Source organism: Pseudopodoces humilis, chromosome 1 (genome assembly GCF_049639895.1).
Source record: "Pseudopodoces humilis isolate 2021_Gansu_Grassland_sample_001 chromosome 1, ASM4963989v1, whole genome shotgun sequence".
Lineage (NCBI taxonomy): Eukaryota > Metazoa > Chordata > Aves > Passeriformes > Paridae > Pseudopodoces > Pseudopodoces humilis.
The window spans coordinates 122,843,782-122,862,563 of NC_142200.1; the positions used below are offsets into that span (position 1 = coordinate 122,843,782).

Sequence of the window (18,782 nt, forward strand, 5' to 3'; positions counted from 1 at the left end):
TCTATAAATGGAGCTAGGACAACTGTGTCAGCAATCACAGAATATCCCAACTTGGCAGGGACCTGAAATGATCATTGGGTGCCACTCGGGTGCCTGGCTTGGAGGCACCTGAACTTGGGTGCAGTGGATCCACTCAGCTTTGCTTGTACCTGCAGTGTGCTGGGGGCAGACACCCCAGATTTGCTGCCTTTGGCCTCACAGTGCCTCTTGCAGGCGATGATTTCTGTCTCCAGCAGATGGCCCAGCCAGCCCACAGCCAGCCGTGCCTGGCTCCCCCTGGCAGTCTCACTGCAGGGAAATGGGACTGTGATCTCTGCACATTACTCGAGATTGGCACCTTCAAAATCAGCCAAAGTTTAAGGTTACACAGAAAAGTGGGTTTACATACATTAAATAAAATATTCATTAGTACCTCAGGAAACAGCAATTTTGGATTTAAGATGTTTTTAGCAATAGTGGCTGCGTACCAATGATTCAATACTACCACGTCATAGTTGCAGAGTTTTGTGCATGTGTTTTCATGCCCAGCAAATTTATTTTCTATAATAACAAGGACTAAAATGGAAAGTATGGAAAATATAAAAAATGGAAAGCTAATGCATCACTTCTGCTTTTTAATTTGACTGGCTCTGGTCTTCTCAAACTTACTGGAAACATCACCAGGACATATTTCCCCTTCCAAAGATCAATACCTATTAGGAAAATAAATGCTACACTAGATGGAAAGCTGGCACTCAACACTTGATTTCCACTTGCTAACTGCTGTTTACAGTAAAACTAGATACACACTGAGATACAACACTTAAACTCATATGATCTGTGGTTTATATGAACTGTTTATATGACTTTCCCTCAGAAAAATCTGTACTTTAGTTTTCTGGTTTCTAATGACAAAATACACCGCTTCATTAATTGATTATGCCCCGTCGTGATTTTCCCCTGTAAGAATACAAACCCGGCTTTTCTAAACATGATGTAAATAAATTTCAGATTTCACATGTAATGACTTTTAGTCATGCATGCTTTAAAGCTAATTATTCTAAAATGAGACAATTTCTCTTTCAAAATTCAGTAATTACCAATGACTGAGTGCAGTCTGAACTGAGCACAGCGTATTATTATATGTATCATTTGCATAAACTGTACCTGCAAAATTAGGACTCCATAGATTTGTTCCTGTACATTTTCTCTGAATTAAGGAGCAGAAGGAATCAACATTTGCTACGGAATATGGTTAATCTGTCCAAAGTTATACGTAAGGATGGGAATAAATATTTGACAGTGATCCCTACACCAGTTAACTACAGCTGCTGATTTTTTGGGGAAGAAGTATAGAAATGGTCTGTTAGCATTTTTGTGTAATTTTTACTTGAAGAATCATAAAAACTTTGGCAAGCCAGAACTTTACATATACACTAATACCACAAAACTAAGATATAAAAGCCATTTATTCAAAAAAATGTGGTGGTGTCAAATCACATACACAAGCCAATATTGAGCTACAAACACAGACCAAACAGTTCTATAAACAGAAATTGGAGTGTTCATATACCATAGTACCTGAAAAAGACCGTTAATAAAAAGGAGTCCATAAGTATTTAATTTCACCTTTTCTATATGGCTCCTTGCTGAATGTCTTTGCCTAAGTTAGTGTACACTGAGCCAGAGGTAGAGTCCCAAGTAAAGCATCTAATGCCTCAGGGCTCCATTAAAAACCTTTATTCTTCTAAACAAAAGGAAAGTCTAGTCTATAGTTTTCTGTATGACACTGAAGTAAAGCCTCTTTGCTTGAACAGTATGGCATTCCCAAGCACATTTGGCATTAACCTAGATTGAGGCTGTGCTTTGTGGAACCACCTCAGTTCTCCTCCCCTTCGGACTCCGACTCTGGAAGAGAAGAGAGTAAAACACATCATGTAGGTTGCACAAGGACACTGATGTGAGTAATTCTATAAAAATAACAAGATAACCTTCCAAACTGAAAATGAAAATTTTCACCACACCTAGTGCTTCCTAGGAAAGTTTGGCAGATCAAACAGAGGAAATAAGAAAGAAACACAGCTTCAGGAGCTGCTCCATAGTGAAGTTCTTAATTTATAGATCCCTCACTAAAATTTTCACCATGTTGCTATGAATGATTCTGGTCCTCATCTACAGAGCAATACAGTGTGTACCTGAGCTGAGTTTAACAAAGGATCACCATTATTTGCTCACTCTTCTAATCTCTATGAACTGCTCTCATCCAGGAAGCACCCTTAAAAGTATTTGTTTTGCAAATATCAATCAGCATCACCATCCAGCCTATCTAGAAAGGCTAAGTGGTGTTACCCTACAGGAGGTATGAAACATGTACAAACCAAAATTTTAATGATTTTTATATCATAAGATAAAGTTCACTTAGTAATAGAAGCAGAAGAAGTAGAAGTAACCTAGAAGCAGGAATACACACACTGGTTTTGTAACCTAAAGCTACTTTGCATCATATTGTATCTCTGTGTTCACCTGACAGGAAAGGGCTCACTGCCAACAAATATTACACCATAGATCAGATTTCTGAGAGCAAACATGGTCTACGTGTTCTTACAGAAACATTTTGTCTCCGTTTGTAATGGACTTTGTAATTAAGGACATCTGGCAGAGGAGACATGCAGGAAAGGATAAAAATAAAGAGCAGTTGAGGCATACAAGCAGAAAATTAAAACAGGGAAGAAAAAAAAAAGAGCTTAATTAGACCAAGCTTGCCCATCCAAAATCTCAAGTGTGAAAGCAGCTGCCATTTTTATACTGCTACCTGAGCACGTGAATTGCTGCTAAGTTTTATCTGTTCCTTGTCACTAGAACATATTCCCTCCAAGTTTATAAAATTAACTATATTAAATGGATGCAAATGAACCCTAATAATTCTATCCCTATCTACTACACATGGATTTATCTTCCCAACTGAGGGGAATTCTTTTTTCATGCAAAAAAAGATAACTTACTTATTCAATGTAAGTATTTTCCTATCAAGACCATGATGGAAAACCAAGTCAGGGACGAAAGAAACTAGTTCCCCTTCTGAATAACCATTTTAAAGCAGCAAATACAAACCACATAACGTTAACTTGACCATTCAGCTAAAGCCAGTTTCAAGAGCCAGGGTGCAGGCAAGCTCATGCTATGTGCCATTAAACATGATAAGAGCAAGAAAGGCACTGAGACAGAAAACTGTTTGGCTGCAGGTGTTAGCACCAAGGTACTTGATGCTGTCATCAGTGCAGAGTTCCTCCCTGCAGAAGCTAAGAGTTTATCTATAGACAAGTGGTACCCAATGAATAAAGGACTTCACAGGAACACCATAATCATTAAAAAAGCAGAAAGTGTTGTTAGGCTTAGGCATGCCTGGAAACAATTGAGATGGTCATGCCTGATGTTTTGTATTTCAAATCCTGAATACTTCATATCCTAGTACAACTAAAATGTGAAAAAAAATACTGGTTTCGCAAAGAGACTACGATAGTTCTTCAAGTGAACCCATACCTTCTTCAGCATTTTGCAGCCACTCCACAAATTTCTTCATCTGGTCGAGAAAAACACTTTTGCCTTTAGCAACATGTGCTTCTTTATACCACTTGAGGATAGCTTCTTCACTCAGAACATCAGCTGAAATACAGATCAGTGTTTGTAAAAAAAAAAATGTATTTTTTTAGAGATTAGCAGATTTCAAACATGAGAGGAGAAAGATTTTTTTTAAAGGCAGCATAAAGCTAATAGGATTGCAGTGGAACAAGCTTTGCATTATCTCTATTAGACAACAAATGCAGAATATTTGATGCATATAATGGGTTCCAGATGCAATAAAATGTGTAATGTATTAGGCTTAAAATAAAGTATCAAATATTGTGCTTCTGTCAAGAAGAGTTCTTTATTCATCTGTTTTAAATATACCACATAAGATTGCTGGGTAAAAGAAATATAATAATCAGCCTGCACATCTTGGAAGTTACCACAGTAAGAATTACCATGCTTTTTCTTGCTGCGCTGAAAGTCTGAAGGGACAGATACCTCCTGACTGAACATTTAAGAGACAGCCAGTAGGGATTTTTGCAATTATTTTCCCCTAAAGGTCTTATATTGTTTTTAGCTACTAAGTTTTAAGGTCACTATTCAGACCACCCGTTTTAAGGGATTGGCTTGGATGGATATTTTTATGTCAAGCATCAGGAACAAAATAGCTGTCAGTGAGGACACGTGATGCTGAGAACAATTCAGAATAAAGAAATACTAATAAATAGCAAGGACACTTATTGTTACCAACATATGCAAATTTAGGTCTAGCAACAGACCTCTAGCCTCAGGACAAAGCTCCTGTGATCCAGCCAAGCCAAGTATCTCAGTAATTGATGGCTGTGGAGGCAAAATCTGGGATCCACAATGGCATTTTGGCAGTTATGTAATACAAGAGGCAAGAACAAACAACAACAACAACAACAAAAAAATAAAACTGTATTTGTTCTATAAAAAGACTGAAGACAGCTTTCTATAACTCATTAAAATTTCCATTCTTTTTGTCTTTGAACAAACTCCCTCCCTGCTCAAAATCAACGCATTTATGTACTTCACTGCTTCCTTGAGCTTCTTGGTGCTGTCCCACCCACTAGGTATTTGTTTGCCAAGGCACTGACCCTGACCATCACCTTCTGCTTCAACCTAAACTTAGAGCAGATGTGGCAGGGAAGAAGACAAACTGAAATAAATGACACTAAAACCCCTAAGCATCTGATCAAACGAGACAGAGGAGACACGTTTCACATATGCTGTTGAATAATAAACGGATGGAAGCAACCAGGGATACGTTTGAACTTAATCAAAACTATTCCAAGAGATTCAACAGTAACTGAATATGAAATCTCCCTGAAAATTAGGAATTTAGTGAGTGTGTATGATTGGAAATTACCTTGTCTCTCAGGCACTTTTCCAAAATAAAACCTCTTCTACAGTTTACTGCAGCTGACAGTAATGCTGAGAAAATGCAGGGAAAACGGGACTGAGCTGCCTGTAGGCTTTTTTCTGTACATATAAATTGTGCTTAGTGAACAAACAAGAGGCACAAAAATCCACCATCTTCCTGAAATCACAACCTGCCACAATGAACTTTTTCTCCAATGTTACAGAAACACTGGAGACAAGAAAGAGGTTTCAAACACGTTGCATTAAATACTTGCTGGTAGTCCTTAGCAGCAGCTCAGAGATATTACAGTATTTAATGAATCTGGATTTTAGTTTAGCAAACCTGAAAATATTTCACATGGACTCAGCAACCTGTGGTTTAATGTAAAAGTGCATGTGAAAGGTTTACATTTACCTCAGAGTCCTAAAGTTCACACAACTACACCTGCAAAATTACTCAGGGTATTTATTACACATAAGGACAGGCAAAGAAAATCAGGGGAGATTTCAGAAAAATAAACAACAACCAAAAAAACTGAAGTAGAGCAACCCTGTCCCCAGCTCAAGCTCTGAGGCACTGTGGACATTCAGAAGTATGAAGCTGCTGTATAGAAGTGCTGAAGCCTGCTGCTGCATGACAGGTCACATTATGATACTGTCTGTACAAGGAAGCACCTCCAGGTAGGCACATAGTTCAAAAGCAACAGGACTTAAATCTGTTTTTTTCATTTGAAGCCCATAAGCTCAATGGTTTTGTTGCCAAAGGGGAAAGTGCAATTTCTCCTTCCCTTCCCAAAACCCCAATCTGATAAAAGCAACATGCAATCTTACTGTATGCCTCAAAGATTAAAACATTCTCAAGTCTGGAAGATGAAATATTTGCCAGTATTTAACTCCATGGCAATAATCCTCCTACCCTAACAGAGAAGAACAAAATGCCCTGAACTACAAAAAGGACAACTGCAAAGCTCCTTTAATTTCTAGGAAATATTACGTGCAATACAATCATGCCTCCAGTGCTCGTAAGGGATACCATTCTCCTGCCAGCACAAAGAGGCTCAATTCAACAATCATGAAGGACAGGGTGTAGTTAATCATACCTTTAAGTTGCTTTGAAGCAGTGGGAAGGGAAAATGGAAGTAGGATGAAGGGAATGACTCATTTTGTATATATATGGTTATTCCTCATTAAAGTTGATTATAGATATATTTTAATGGCTGAAGCTGAGCACTGCGGTTTGTGGGCGTGTGCACATCGTTTTCACTGCAGTCCCAGGTGATGTCAGCCCCAGAGAGCTGCTTTTCCTGCAGGTGCAGCCAACTGCCACTCAAACCACCCACGGCCAGAGCCTCCAGGGACGTCCCTCATGAAAGGGAGAAGCTGCAGAGCAGAGATTGAACAGCCCAGTCTCTTTTCTTCAGGGGTAACTGGAAAGTTACTTGAAGTTCAGGTCTCGGCTTTGCACTCAATCACCCGGTTCAAATGAATTTCTGCTTTTAACTCAAACCACATAGCCACAGGCAGTAAAGGGAAAGGCACACCCTGGCAGCTGCCAACACAGTCAATCATTCTGCAAAATTCAACTCTATTGCAGCTAACTCAGCTGGGAGAACAGAGCCTTCAGACAAGGGTTCTTTCAATGCAAGGAATGTCACCCACAGTACAGTTAAGGCCTTTCTAGTTTGTTTTGGGTTTTTCCCAGGAAAATTTTGCATCAGGTACTGCAAAAAGTACTTGAATAATGAAGATATTTAAAGATAATTGTGATCCATCAAAAAACAAAACCCCTGTATGAAGTGGAACTTGAAGATTCCATTCTTCTAAGTGTTCCCTGCAGAGTTTGAGAATCTCTGTCAGTCTGCATCATTTGGTTGCTGTATCTCTGTACTGCAAAAGAATATCTCTGAGTCCTAATTATGTCTCAAACCAGAGCCCTACTTCACGTGTACTTGCAATCAGCTATTTCTTGTATTTTGTAAATGTTGTCTTGAATTCTAATGAAGAAGTACACAGATGCTTTGTGTTTGCCTTTCAAAGGGTGAAATTCTGATCCTCATGAAAGGAATGATCATTAATTTCAACAATGTCAAGATTTCACATTTGAAATTTCAAGGATACATAGTAATTAAAAGAAAGGGGATCAACAGGTGAATATGATATGTAGCACATATTCCAATAACAACAGTGCTGATTTTACCAACACTTAAGGGATACACTGCAACACAGAAGGAACTAACAAACAACATACATCTTACAATGCAAGGAAACCAGCAAACTTACTGAGTGCCACTCAGAATTCAACAATTCTTATTCTGCAACTGGCTTTTAGAGCTTGGTCAAAATGCAGCTGTCAGTTCAACAATTGTACTGGCTTTAAGTGAAAACTAGAGAAGCAACATGATAGCTGGGGATCAGCAGAGAACTGGACAGCTTATTTTTCTCTATACTGTGTCAGGAGCACAAGGGTAGAATAGTAATAATAAATAATAATGTCAACAAGCTTTAACCAACTACAGAACTGCTTTTGCAAATGATACCTACAAGCTGGTAAGAAGCTGCTGCTACTTAAGGGAAAAGAGGGCTTGGGTTTATACTGGAGAAAAAGTGGATGCTCCTTTCTGTTTAGAGACAGAATAGTAAAAAAATCAACACCACAGACATTTAAGCTGTTTTAGGTGCTGACAAGCCCCAGCTGTCAATGTATTTAGGCATTTCCAGGTAGTTCACAGGAAAGTAATCTAGGGGCTATTTTATGATGGAAATTCGGAAAGCATTGAGATGCAAGATGTTGGACATGATGATGAGAGTAGTCATAGAACTAAATTAGTCAAAGCATGACTGGCATTAGGTGCCTATCATCATTGCTGACTATTTTTATGCCCAGGAAGCACTCCCTCATAAAGAGTAACAAGCAACAAACTGTCCACATTCATGCTGGCACAAAGCTGCATTTCTATATGCCCATTCAGATATTCAGACACCTTTATCTGTCACTAGATGAAGTTCATTAGGGACCCTGAAACCTCTCCAGATCTTGTGCATGTTACACTTAAGAACAGAAAGGAGAACAAGGGTGTCTGCTGTTCCCTCACCACTGACACAGCCAATAACAGCTTTAGGGGGCTTTTTTCCTCAGCTATTAGGAAGCAGAAGATACGCTGTCACTGGGAAGTTATCTAAATAAAGTGTACGTCTCTAAAAAGACTTGATGGCTTGTTTTTAGTGGATTAGATATGAACTGGGGAGAAGGAGAGGGTGAAATCTACCAGCACTGAATCAAAGAAGAGGCAGGCAGAGGGGCACTCCACAAGCCACACCATGAGCCATTAAAGCTCAATTAGAGTCATGTAGAAGAAACAGGAATTGAAGGCCTGGTGCTCCCAGAATCTTCCATGGTTGACAAAGTAGCATGTCCTCACCTAACGGACACTGTTTAACTCAAAAGCTGCCAAAACCAGATGGAGCTGATGCTCCCTGCATAGAGCACCCAGAAGGGCCTTTGGCAGTGGCTGTAAGGTCAGGCAAGCAGCTGCCAGCAGGCAGCAGGTCTGTCAAACAGGGCAGATCCAGCTTCAGCCTAAACAGGGTCAGGAAGGGCTGGCAGCTGTGCTGCCGCATGACTGCATCAGATGGCAGAGGCAGGTGCTGCAGCACACCCGCCCCGGATATTCCAAGCAGGAATACAGGCACAGCACATATTGCATATGTTGGACAGATCAAACAGTGACTCCAGACATCATGTGAGTCCTAAACAGTATCGTGGCACCTGTAGTGCTGAGGCTGAAGTCTTCCCAGCCCTCTGAACAAGCCTGCCCAAGTAATCTCCAGACTCAGAACAAGAGCACCTGGGGTTAGCTGAGTAGATGGGAACTAGGTTCTTCAAGCACGTTAAGTTTAATATACAATTCAGTGATTTATTTTCTTTTTAATTTTGAAATGCTTTGGAATGTCAGGGTTGCTCTTGCAGGCTAACACAGTAATGAATCTACAAAAATTCTGAAGGCAATCCTACACAAGACTATTTCTGGTTTGAGCATCAGTTATGCTTTGAGCACACTGCAATTATGCCTCTCATTCACCATGTCCGAAGCAAATGTTCTTTTCCAAAGAAAACTGAATCAAGTGATTGCTGCAGCTTGCAGCTTCAAGTAGTTCTACAGTCATTAATAGCATTTTACAAATTGTAGAATTTGAGGGCAGAAGGACAAGGTGCACTGCTTTTTCATTTATCATTGAGGCAACACTGTATTGAAAGAAGGACAGAAATAAATCCACATGACTCACTTCCTTTTACCTTCTGAAACCATGAAATTATTTTAACAGTTGGAACTCATTTGCCTTGAACATGTACCTGGACTCAACGGGGTGAACAAAGATCAACATTAGGTTTCTACTCCTGCTGATTTTTCTCCTCCAACTATTTATAGCAAGAACGTCAGAACAAACTGTTTGGCACCCACCCATCACACGCAGTGCAAGACCATTAGTCTCTATGACAACCTGATCAGAATAAACTTGTGAAAAAGTCAATTTCACAATAAAAATGGAATCCATCAAAACTACAGCACCTGCAAAAAACTGGCAGGAAATGAAGAATAAGAAAAGCTCCTTCTGGTAGAGAGCGAGTAAAAAAAAATCTCCAACTTCAAAACTTCCTGCTAGGAGGGTTTCCAGTTTCAAGGTTTCTTAAAGCCAAGCTCTGCTCTACTTCTGAAATCTGCCAGAAATTTATAGAAATGTCTTCCTAGAACTGGTTTTATACAAGGACTAAACTGTACTTGAAGTGACTGGACAGTACTTGATCCTACTCATCTTCTTGAATGTGGGATGAAAGCAAGAGAGGGAGAGAAGAGCTTGTTTTGGCTGCTCCTGCTGCCACACACTCCTTTGAAGTAAGCACAAAGCACAGAGTATTCCAGAGTTCAACACCAACACAGCCTTCTCATATGCACAATATGAAACATCATAGGAGAGTGGTTGACAGTGAGAATCCAAGCACAGAATACAACAGTGGATTACACACTTTTACCTTTATAAAAGAGTACCACTATCTTCTGAAAGGCTTTCATGAAGTGGATGTTGTCATAACAGTACTCCTGTACCTTCTGGAGTAGGATCAACTCTGACTGGCCTTGAGTGCTGAACACAGCAAGCAGGGGGGCATATTGCTGAAAGGAAGAGAGGGTAAAAAACAAAATACATGTCAGTATACTTAAAGATAAACTTTTTTAGAATAAACATCATGAATTTCATCCCAGCAAATGTTTCACTGAAACCTTAGATTTACTTGCACACTGCATTTTCTAAAACACATACAATGCACATACACAAATACCCATGATTTCTGTAGCATGTCCTGCATGCTGTAAACTAAAATTCAGTACCATTTAGTTACTGAATTCTGTAAAATCAATTTATAAAGCCCACAATCTGGCATTACTTCTGTCATACATTTCACAATGCAGCATTCTGTTCATTCAGGAGTGATGTTTTACAGATGTTCATAACATAAGACATCCTAAGATGAAATACATGAAAAAAAGTCTCTAGTTTCACAGGGGTTTTAGAAGTCCCAGGAAAACTGAAATAAAGTAAATAATTCCAAGTTAACTGTGATCAACTGTCCTTATTTTTTTCTCATTACCACAATCAAGAAATTCATGATACCCTTCGGTAAACAGCAATATTTTCCAAGCACAGTATTAACTGCTAATGTTACTCAAACAAGACAGTAGTTGTCTTTTCCTGGAGTTTATTAATATAATAAAAAATAAAGCAAGAATGTATTTGTTATGCAATTTCCTCCTCTTATTTCAGATCTTAAAACTAAAAATTACACTGAAGGACCATATCTTTCCTTAAAAGCCAGTGTCTATATCCGTATGTCTCCCATTTCCTGTCATCTTAACCTGTGATGAGTCCAGCTAAGACTGGACTTAAATTTAAGGTAATATTAAGAGCATTTTTCAGAGATTAAGTTAAATCACATTTGACCCTCAGAGACTATAGCCAAATACACATTACATATTACTATTTCATCTGCCCTTGCACTAATCAGCTCAGCCTTTTTCCAAGTTTTCAGTAACCCTAGTTTGGTATTCTGCAGCTGGATTTGTAATGGCCTGATAACACAGAGTTCTGGTCTGAGTGACCAGGGTTGCTGCTGGTCTTTGTCAGGTGACAAACCACCCATCACCCATAGCACTGATGGGCATGTTTAAAAGTACACTTCAGCACCTCTCTGCAAGGGGCTAAATCATGAGGGTTTTACCCAATATGGTCCATGGAAATAATTACTAAAACACACAAAAATCAACTGAAATGGAAAGGTTTGCAATAATTATCAGCTATTTAAGAGAGCACAAAATCACAATAGCAACAAGCAGCTCAGTAGGCTCATGGTATTTAGTACTTTTGGAAGAAACTCCCTTAAAATGGCTAGATATATCTAACACCAGAGGCCAAGTTTTTCCGCTCCTGGCAGGTATAGCCACATATTTAGAAGCAACGTCAGTGCTTTGAAAAGAGCACTGAAAAACTCATGCAGGCTGAGTAGCTCTTTTCCCGTTTTAGCCCTTGTAGCATTGAGCTGGTATCTAGGCAAATTGCAGGGAGGCAGGGCAAATACACAGAGCAGTTGGTTTATTTCATAAAATAAACCCTCAGCAGGACTCGCCCCCATCCACATATTGTGAAGTGCTGCTGTCTATAAACATTAATAACTTCTAATAAAAATCCTATGTTTTCAGTTTAGAAGTAAATTGTCTTCATTTTGTCACATCTGACTTTATCCCCTTCACATTCCTCCCTCACTTCTCAACTGGTACAGGTTCACAGTTATGAGTTTCACAAATGTCTCACTGACTAAGAAACCTTCTTCTCATTGCTGGCTGAGCAAGTGGCATTATTTTCCATTTGCACCATATTATGGAGCAGGGGGTAAGCACCCACACTACTGTGAAGCTCACCAGAGCCTTGCCTTCAGTGAGAGTTGTCTGGAAAATTCTCCTCACCCATGGAGAACATCTCTTCTCTGTACTGGAGGAGGCCTAGGCACTAAGCCCCAGTGTCACAGTGAGGTTACTGGGACAATGAAGAGCTTATTCTGTGAGATCCATGGTTGAACAGCTTGCCCTGTCTCCTCCTGAGGTCAGCTCCTGCTCGTCCTGCCATATGGATGGCACACATGACTTTTAATGCACTGCCCAAGTATGCCGGTTCATGGCTGCCCACCTCAACCCTGCCACCAGGTAGCCACCCATCCAGCAAGGCTTTTTAAGATCTGTAAACTAGGTCAACGCTCTGTGTTCTGACACATCTTTTTAGGGGTACCTTGTGTACAACTTATTGAAAGAATCTGGTAAGTTAGAGACTGGTACCCAGATGTCAAAGCTCTGGCAACATTCTTTGTGAAAGTTACCTGTAAGCTAGAGCCATACAAGAATATATCCCACCATCTGACATATTACACACCAAGTACGTATTTATACACATCCCGATCACAGCGCCGGGTCAAAGCACCTCCCTCTTTCCTGGGACACTGACACACAGGAGAGGACAGAACTGAGCTCTGTATTTTTGCTAACAGTGTTAATCCATTTTCTGGAGTTGGCTTATACACTGAGGTAGCTGAGAGCCCTAAGAGAAGGATCCAAGATCTGTCTCCACCTATCCTAAGAGGAAGGATGTGAAAAATGCTGTCTCATTTTTAAACACTGAACTGTAAAGGAGCAGCTATCAAAGTCCAAATCTCTATTGATATTACTTCTGTTAAAATCTTACCCCTGAGTGCAAATAGTAAATACCCCATAAAAATTTTCCTGTTTTCAGAAAGTGGATGTACCTAGAAAGATGCCTATCTTATATAGGCAAGATGCCTTACCTAATTCATTGGGGATACACACACAGCTGATGGATCGGGTCAGTGAGATGCATAGGACTAAACATCCAGTCAACAGGATTTGTACAAAGCCAGCTATGTTTCTCTTTTCCCAGAGTTCAAATATTCCAGAAAGTGTTTGTTAATTTGCCCTACAGTACTAGACAATAAATCTCAATGGATACTTTGTTACAACTCAGAGATAATAAAATTTTACATCAAAAGAGCAAGAAAAACAATGTCTCTCCTTCTTCTGGAAACTATCTTCTCTTTTGCCTGCTATTTGAGCCACTTGAGAGAACTTGAAGGCATTCAGTCTTACCATCAAAGACTACACAATATCCCAAGTGACTGCATTTCTAAGATTACTGATTGGGAAACCAAATTAAGACAAAAGGACAGCAGCAGTAGGAGCTAAACCAACATGGGAACACCCAAGTATGGAGTGACATCCAATATGAAGAAAGATCTACTTTACCATAAAGAATAAAGCCCAGATTACTTCTGATCAAAGGCAAACCTTTGAACCCCTGGCTATGAGGGAGTATTCTCATAGCAGGTCATTGATTACCTGCTTAAAAGGGCTAAGTCTGCTGAAAAGCCTCTGCTCTCAGATTCAGTGTCTTGCACTGCACACTTACTTCAGACTTAGATGAAGAACACCAGTGATGGCAGTGATTGATGCCTCTGCATTGGTTTAGTGTTTCTTTTCTATCCCAAGGTCTTTATAGAGTTTTCGTACCAACATGCAATGACGGTACTGCAATATTGCAGCCTGTCTTTCTATGTATTCAGTTCCCTCATCCTCAAGGGCAGTACTGGATGAGAGAGTAACCACACTCTATGCACACACATACAAGCCAGCTCCTGGCTTGTCACTTGACAAATCCCTGAGTGTCCAGCTACAACAGCCAGCCATCGGCAACAACCGATTCACGGATTCTAGCCTCGGCATTCCTGCCTGGATCCATCCAGCCCTCTGCACAGCCAGCACAGCCACCTCACCGTGCTCCCAAAATATCTTTGCTTCTGGCAAAGACATTGCAAAGGTAGTTCCTACAGGCTTACTAGTCAGGTTTACTAGCCAGCTCTGTGCAGGCTGAGTCCCAGCAGATGCTTAGCCCTGCCCCAGTGCAAGGAGCCTCTCAGGGACCTGGCACCCTAGGAAAGCACAAGGAAGAGGAGCTCAGGCTGCAACCACCTTGGCTTGCCCTGGCACTGTGAGACTCGGGGCACTCAATGATCTGAACTACCTCAGTTTTGCATCCGTTTGACTGAAGTCAGACAATACACAACGCTTGGTGTGCTCAGCATCAGCCTTCAAAAATCTAAATCTCCTGGATTTAAACAGGTAAAAACCTGACAGCTAAAGAACGTGTTCTGTGAATTCATAGCTTTCTTCTCTTCACGCATGCACTCACCTTTAGATGTTTGAGGGCCTGCTCTGCAACCAGCTCTTCTTTCTTGTTCCATTCCACAGCATTCATGACACAGGTCCAAAGGAGACCAATCACTGCTGGCTCTGGCAGCTCATTTCTTTTCATTTCCTCTTTTACATAAAGTACTACCTGGAGAAGGAAATAAGGGACATTTCCAATGAACCAGAAATGATGCTGACTTCCCGAATACTTGTAGTCATTTACAGCACCATGGTGCAGAAGTATAAAGACACAAAATTAGAACAAGATTTTGTCCCTCCCATCCAGCCTAACAGTTAATGCAGTTAAAGGAAATACATCCTCAAGGATAAATGAAGGAAAACCTCCCCATCCCACAGACAACTACACTGGGAAATTGACAGGATATTTGGTTGCTTTAGTCTTAAGCACAGAATGAACTGATGAATAAAGTAAAATGGTTTAAATAAAAGCAGAGGAAATCTGTTCCTCTCTACCTAAAGTTTATTTTAGTCTTTGATTATGATTATACAAACAGAAAGCTGTAAAAAAACACTTTTACCTCCTTAATTGGGCATTCCTGAGAGAGACGTTCTTGTAGTTCTTTTTGAAGTTCTTTACGAGTCCCCAGTGACTGCTGAACTCTAAGGAAATCTGAGAGCTCTTTTAGACCTGCTTCAGTAAAATACTTGGCAAAATGGTCCACATTCTGCCGGTTGGCTGGAAATAGTTCCTAAAAAGACAGGAATGCTCTCTGTTAAATAACCAACCATGACTCTTGGCAGAATGGAAAGAACATTATTTAAGAATGAACAGTGAGAACGACCTGTTACCTCACTTAAAACACTGCATGTATCCACACTGGAAAAGTCAACACTTCATTCAAATTGCAGTGTTTCACTGTAGTGGAGGGAAAAAATGATAGCTTATATGCATAACTGGACAACACCCACTCCATGTGAAGTGCAAGTACTTATCAAAAGCCATGAGCCAAACATGTTGCTCAAAACAGTCCTAAGAGGAACCATACTTTTTCCAGATTCTAAGAGTCTTGTAAGGAAAGCACAAAGGAATAGGTGGCAAAGCCATTATAGGCAAAGCACATTTATCACACCCTCCCAGCACATCCACACACTTATCTCTTAAGAAAAATACATTCAAGAATAGATAAGTGGCCCAGGCACCGTGGCCTACCACTAATGCATAATTTAACAAAAATCACAAAATCCACTATGTACTGTTAACATTAACTCCTGTAGGCATTTCTAATTAGAAGACACTGTCAATTTATCAAAGTCCAGCTACTTAGAAAAGTTAAAATTATTCTAAAAAATCACTATAGCAAATGCTCCATCTTAGAAAGCATTCGACAGCATTTGCTTCCCATCCATTCTTGGAGTTTTAACAATGATTTGTGGGATGTATAGCATTCTTTTTAACAAAGAAGCTAGAGACTCTCCATCTATTTACTCACTAATGAAATTCAGAAGAAACTTTCATGAAGGCATCTATGCTAGGCAACATCATCTGATACTTTACAATTGTTTAATAGAGCAGAGTAATGAGAGCCAACAGCTGAAAGTTTAAGTCAGTCAAGCTTGAAAATAGAAATAAGATGCAGTTTTCTTCCCTGCCCTCCCCCTCCAATGAACAGTATAAATAGCCCATTTGCCAGCTTAATGGCAAATTATTTATGACTTGGACACCTAAAATCAAGTACAAATTGAAGAGATGGAGGGGCATGGGGCGCTCCTTACTTTTGAAAGATGCTTGCTTAATTATATATTATTGAGGTAGAAACAGGAAATACTGCTGAGTCTCCAGGCAGTGCTACCCAGGATGTATATTTGACTGCATTATCGCAGCAGCAATCTTTCTGAGGATTGAAAAACCCCAAATGATCTTCAGAAAGACACTGGGAGAAAAAGGCACATGAAATTGTTACATATTCATATATTCTCTGAATAAATTGCTACAAACTCAGAATACAGGTTTTGAGCCTTAAGGCTGAAAGCCTCCTGCACTGTACCTACTAGGTCTGCTGTCACCACTGCAGGACCATTTATGCTACCTAGATGGCTACTGCTGCAAAAAATTAGCTTACTATTAATTTACTATACTATTTAAACACATTCAAATCATAACTCCTTATAATTTATATACCATTAACAAAAAGAAAACAAATTTAAAGAAATAGATCTTCTCACGCCCATTTGCTGGTAAGTTTTTTTAGCAGTGGTTAGAAAAAAAACAGTCTCTCGGAAGGCATCTGACTACAGGAAAAATAGAGACAGAATGTAAAAACATGTGACACTTAATATTCCTGAACCTGTATCAATGCTACAGCCATAACAATATTGCTGTGTTTCAAAACATTTTAGAAACGCTAACAGAGTCTGAGGGGGAGTTAACATGCTTACAGCAAACTACCATCTGCATTTCATTTCCTTCTTTTTCCCTGGGAGAGATACAGATTATTGAAAATATATTGTACTTACTAGCAATCTCTTATCAAGGTTGGCTTTTCTTAAAGCAGAGGTAACAGAATTGGCATCTTTTTCTGCCATCCATGCTTTAAAAAGCTTTACAGCGAAAGAGGCTGCAATCCCTATTAGAGAAAAGCACAAAACATGTTTCAGCAATTTTCAACATAAATTAGAGTTGACTATAAGAAGTTCAAGCTTACAAAGTTACAAGACTGTGGAATGAAAATATATTTATGACAACAGAAACAAACACAGAGCTGAAATGCCTATTTTTTTCTTTAATGCAAAATTAGTTTTCTGAATTATACTAGATTGTTTGAAAATAGTTTCTTTTAGTATTGCCCATCTCCATTCAGTTGTTCAAAGATTTTCTTTGCAATTATTTTTCCTACATTCCCAATTCACAGACTGAGTACAATGAAAAAGGAAAAAATATGCATTAAAAGGATAGGAAACAAAGGCATGAAACAATAAAGGATAATCAGGAACAAGAACTAAAAAAACATATCTTCAAATGTTTTTTAGCAAATCCTGGAATAGGGTTAAATAACTTCACAACTTCAAGGTGATTGATTGTACTATGTCCTCCTAGGAGGCATTTAGTAACCAGTTGTACCAGGCACAAACACTATTTTTAAGTGAAAAAATTCCTTCCTTGAGGCACAACTTAGTATTTTGTGTATTAAATCAAATGAACTCTACCTCCACTAGCTGTGGATTTCCCAGAGGAGCTAAACCACTGAGCCCACACCTCCTGTTTCCTAGAGCTGCACCACTACCATGACTGCTCCAGATTCTCCACTGCAAGTGCAGGGAGCTGAAGGAAGTTGTAAAGTCTCAGAGATGAAGCTCATCCTTGAGGAAGGTCGCCTGTAGGTCAGTTATGATTCTCCACACTACACTCATACCACCATCAGGGCTACTGAAGGCAGTGATAATGGTAATGCATAATGAAAAGTACAATCCTAGGCTACAGCTGGCCACTGTACTTTTCTGTCTCACCTCCAGATAGTCCAGAAGCTCTGAGAGCTACATGGGACCTACTGGTGAGAAGGAGCTTCATCACTCCTAGCCACTTTATAGATAGATATTCATTATTTTTATTTCTAGGATACTTGGACTAAAAGTGTCACCAAACAAGAACAGAAGAGACTATTCCCAGACCACTGTAAAGTTCATTGACAGTCTTTACACATCTTGACTGTTATGGCAGTTTTGGCAAGCTTATTTCAGGAGCTTAGTTGTAAGACACAATCCTTAAGGAAGTACTGTACGAAAAAGGGATGCACAATGCCATGCCAGGTGATGCCTGCAAATACTGCTTTGGGCTTATCTTACATATTGGACATGATGCAGCAATCCTAAATACTGCAAGCTGACTAATCAAGATTCACAAAGCCTTGTCAACCAGTAGGTGACTTAGGCATAGCTTCCACTGCAAACACACTTTAGCATATCAATGTGCTCAATACCAAAATTTAATGGAATGGTCTCTGCCACCAAGCATTGTCCCAATACACATATCGTACACATTTTTTCTAGTTTTAGCTTAAAACAAAATAAGTTTTATGCCAGTATCAGTATTAGAGGGTGTGCTGTTTTCAGCTGGTTTTCACTTTTTCACAGTGGCTGTATGGAGCTTTATTTTGGATTTCTGCTGAACACAGGGTTGCTAATACAGATATGTTTTAATTATTGCTGGCTTACAAAGAGCCAAGACCTTTTCTACTTTTCCAACTGCCACGCTGGCAAGGAAGTTGGGAAGAGACACAGCAGGGAGAGTTGACCCCAGCTGACCACAGGGATATTCCAGACCATATGACATCATGCTCTGTATATGAAGTGAGGGGAAGAAGCAAGAAGGGGAAACATTTTAAGTGATGGCTTTTGTCCTCCTAAGTACCCATTAGGTGTGATGGGTTTTGGGATTAAATGCTGTCCTGGAGGTGGCTGAACCCCCTGTCCATGGGAAGCAGTGAACTAATTCCTTGTTTTGCTTTGTGTGTGCACCTTTTTCTTTCCCCATTAAACTGTCTTTATCTCAACTCATGAGTTCTCCAGATTTTACCCCTCCCATTCTCTCCTTGATCC

At 39.8% G+C, this 18,782-nt stretch overlaps 1 protein-coding gene across 2 annotated transcripts in view; it reads right to left on the reverse strand.

Annotated features, from left to right (window-relative positions):
• Positions 1–1,430: 1,430 nt before the first annotated feature.
• Positions 1,431–18,782, reverse strand: part of BZW2 (basic leucine zipper and W2 domains 2) — a 57,188-nt gene continuing 39,836 nt past the window's right edge. For both annotated transcript variants that reach the window (XM_088067157.1, XM_005518848.2), the window contains exons 7-12: positions 16,704–16,813; positions 14,768–14,938; positions 14,230–14,376; positions 9,959–10,097; positions 3,520–3,642; positions 1,431–1,887 (exon numbers count right to left, since the gene is read on the reverse strand). In XM_088067157.1, coding sequence (XP_087923283.1) covers positions 1,859–1,887; positions 3,520–3,642; positions 9,959–10,097; positions 14,230–14,376; positions 14,768–14,938; positions 16,704–16,813 — 719 coding nt within the window. In that variant the 3' untranslated portion in view covers positions 1,431–1,858. The remainder of the gene's footprint in view (positions 1,888–3,519; positions 3,643–9,958; positions 10,098–14,229; positions 14,377–14,767; positions 14,939–16,703; positions 16,814–18,782) is intronic.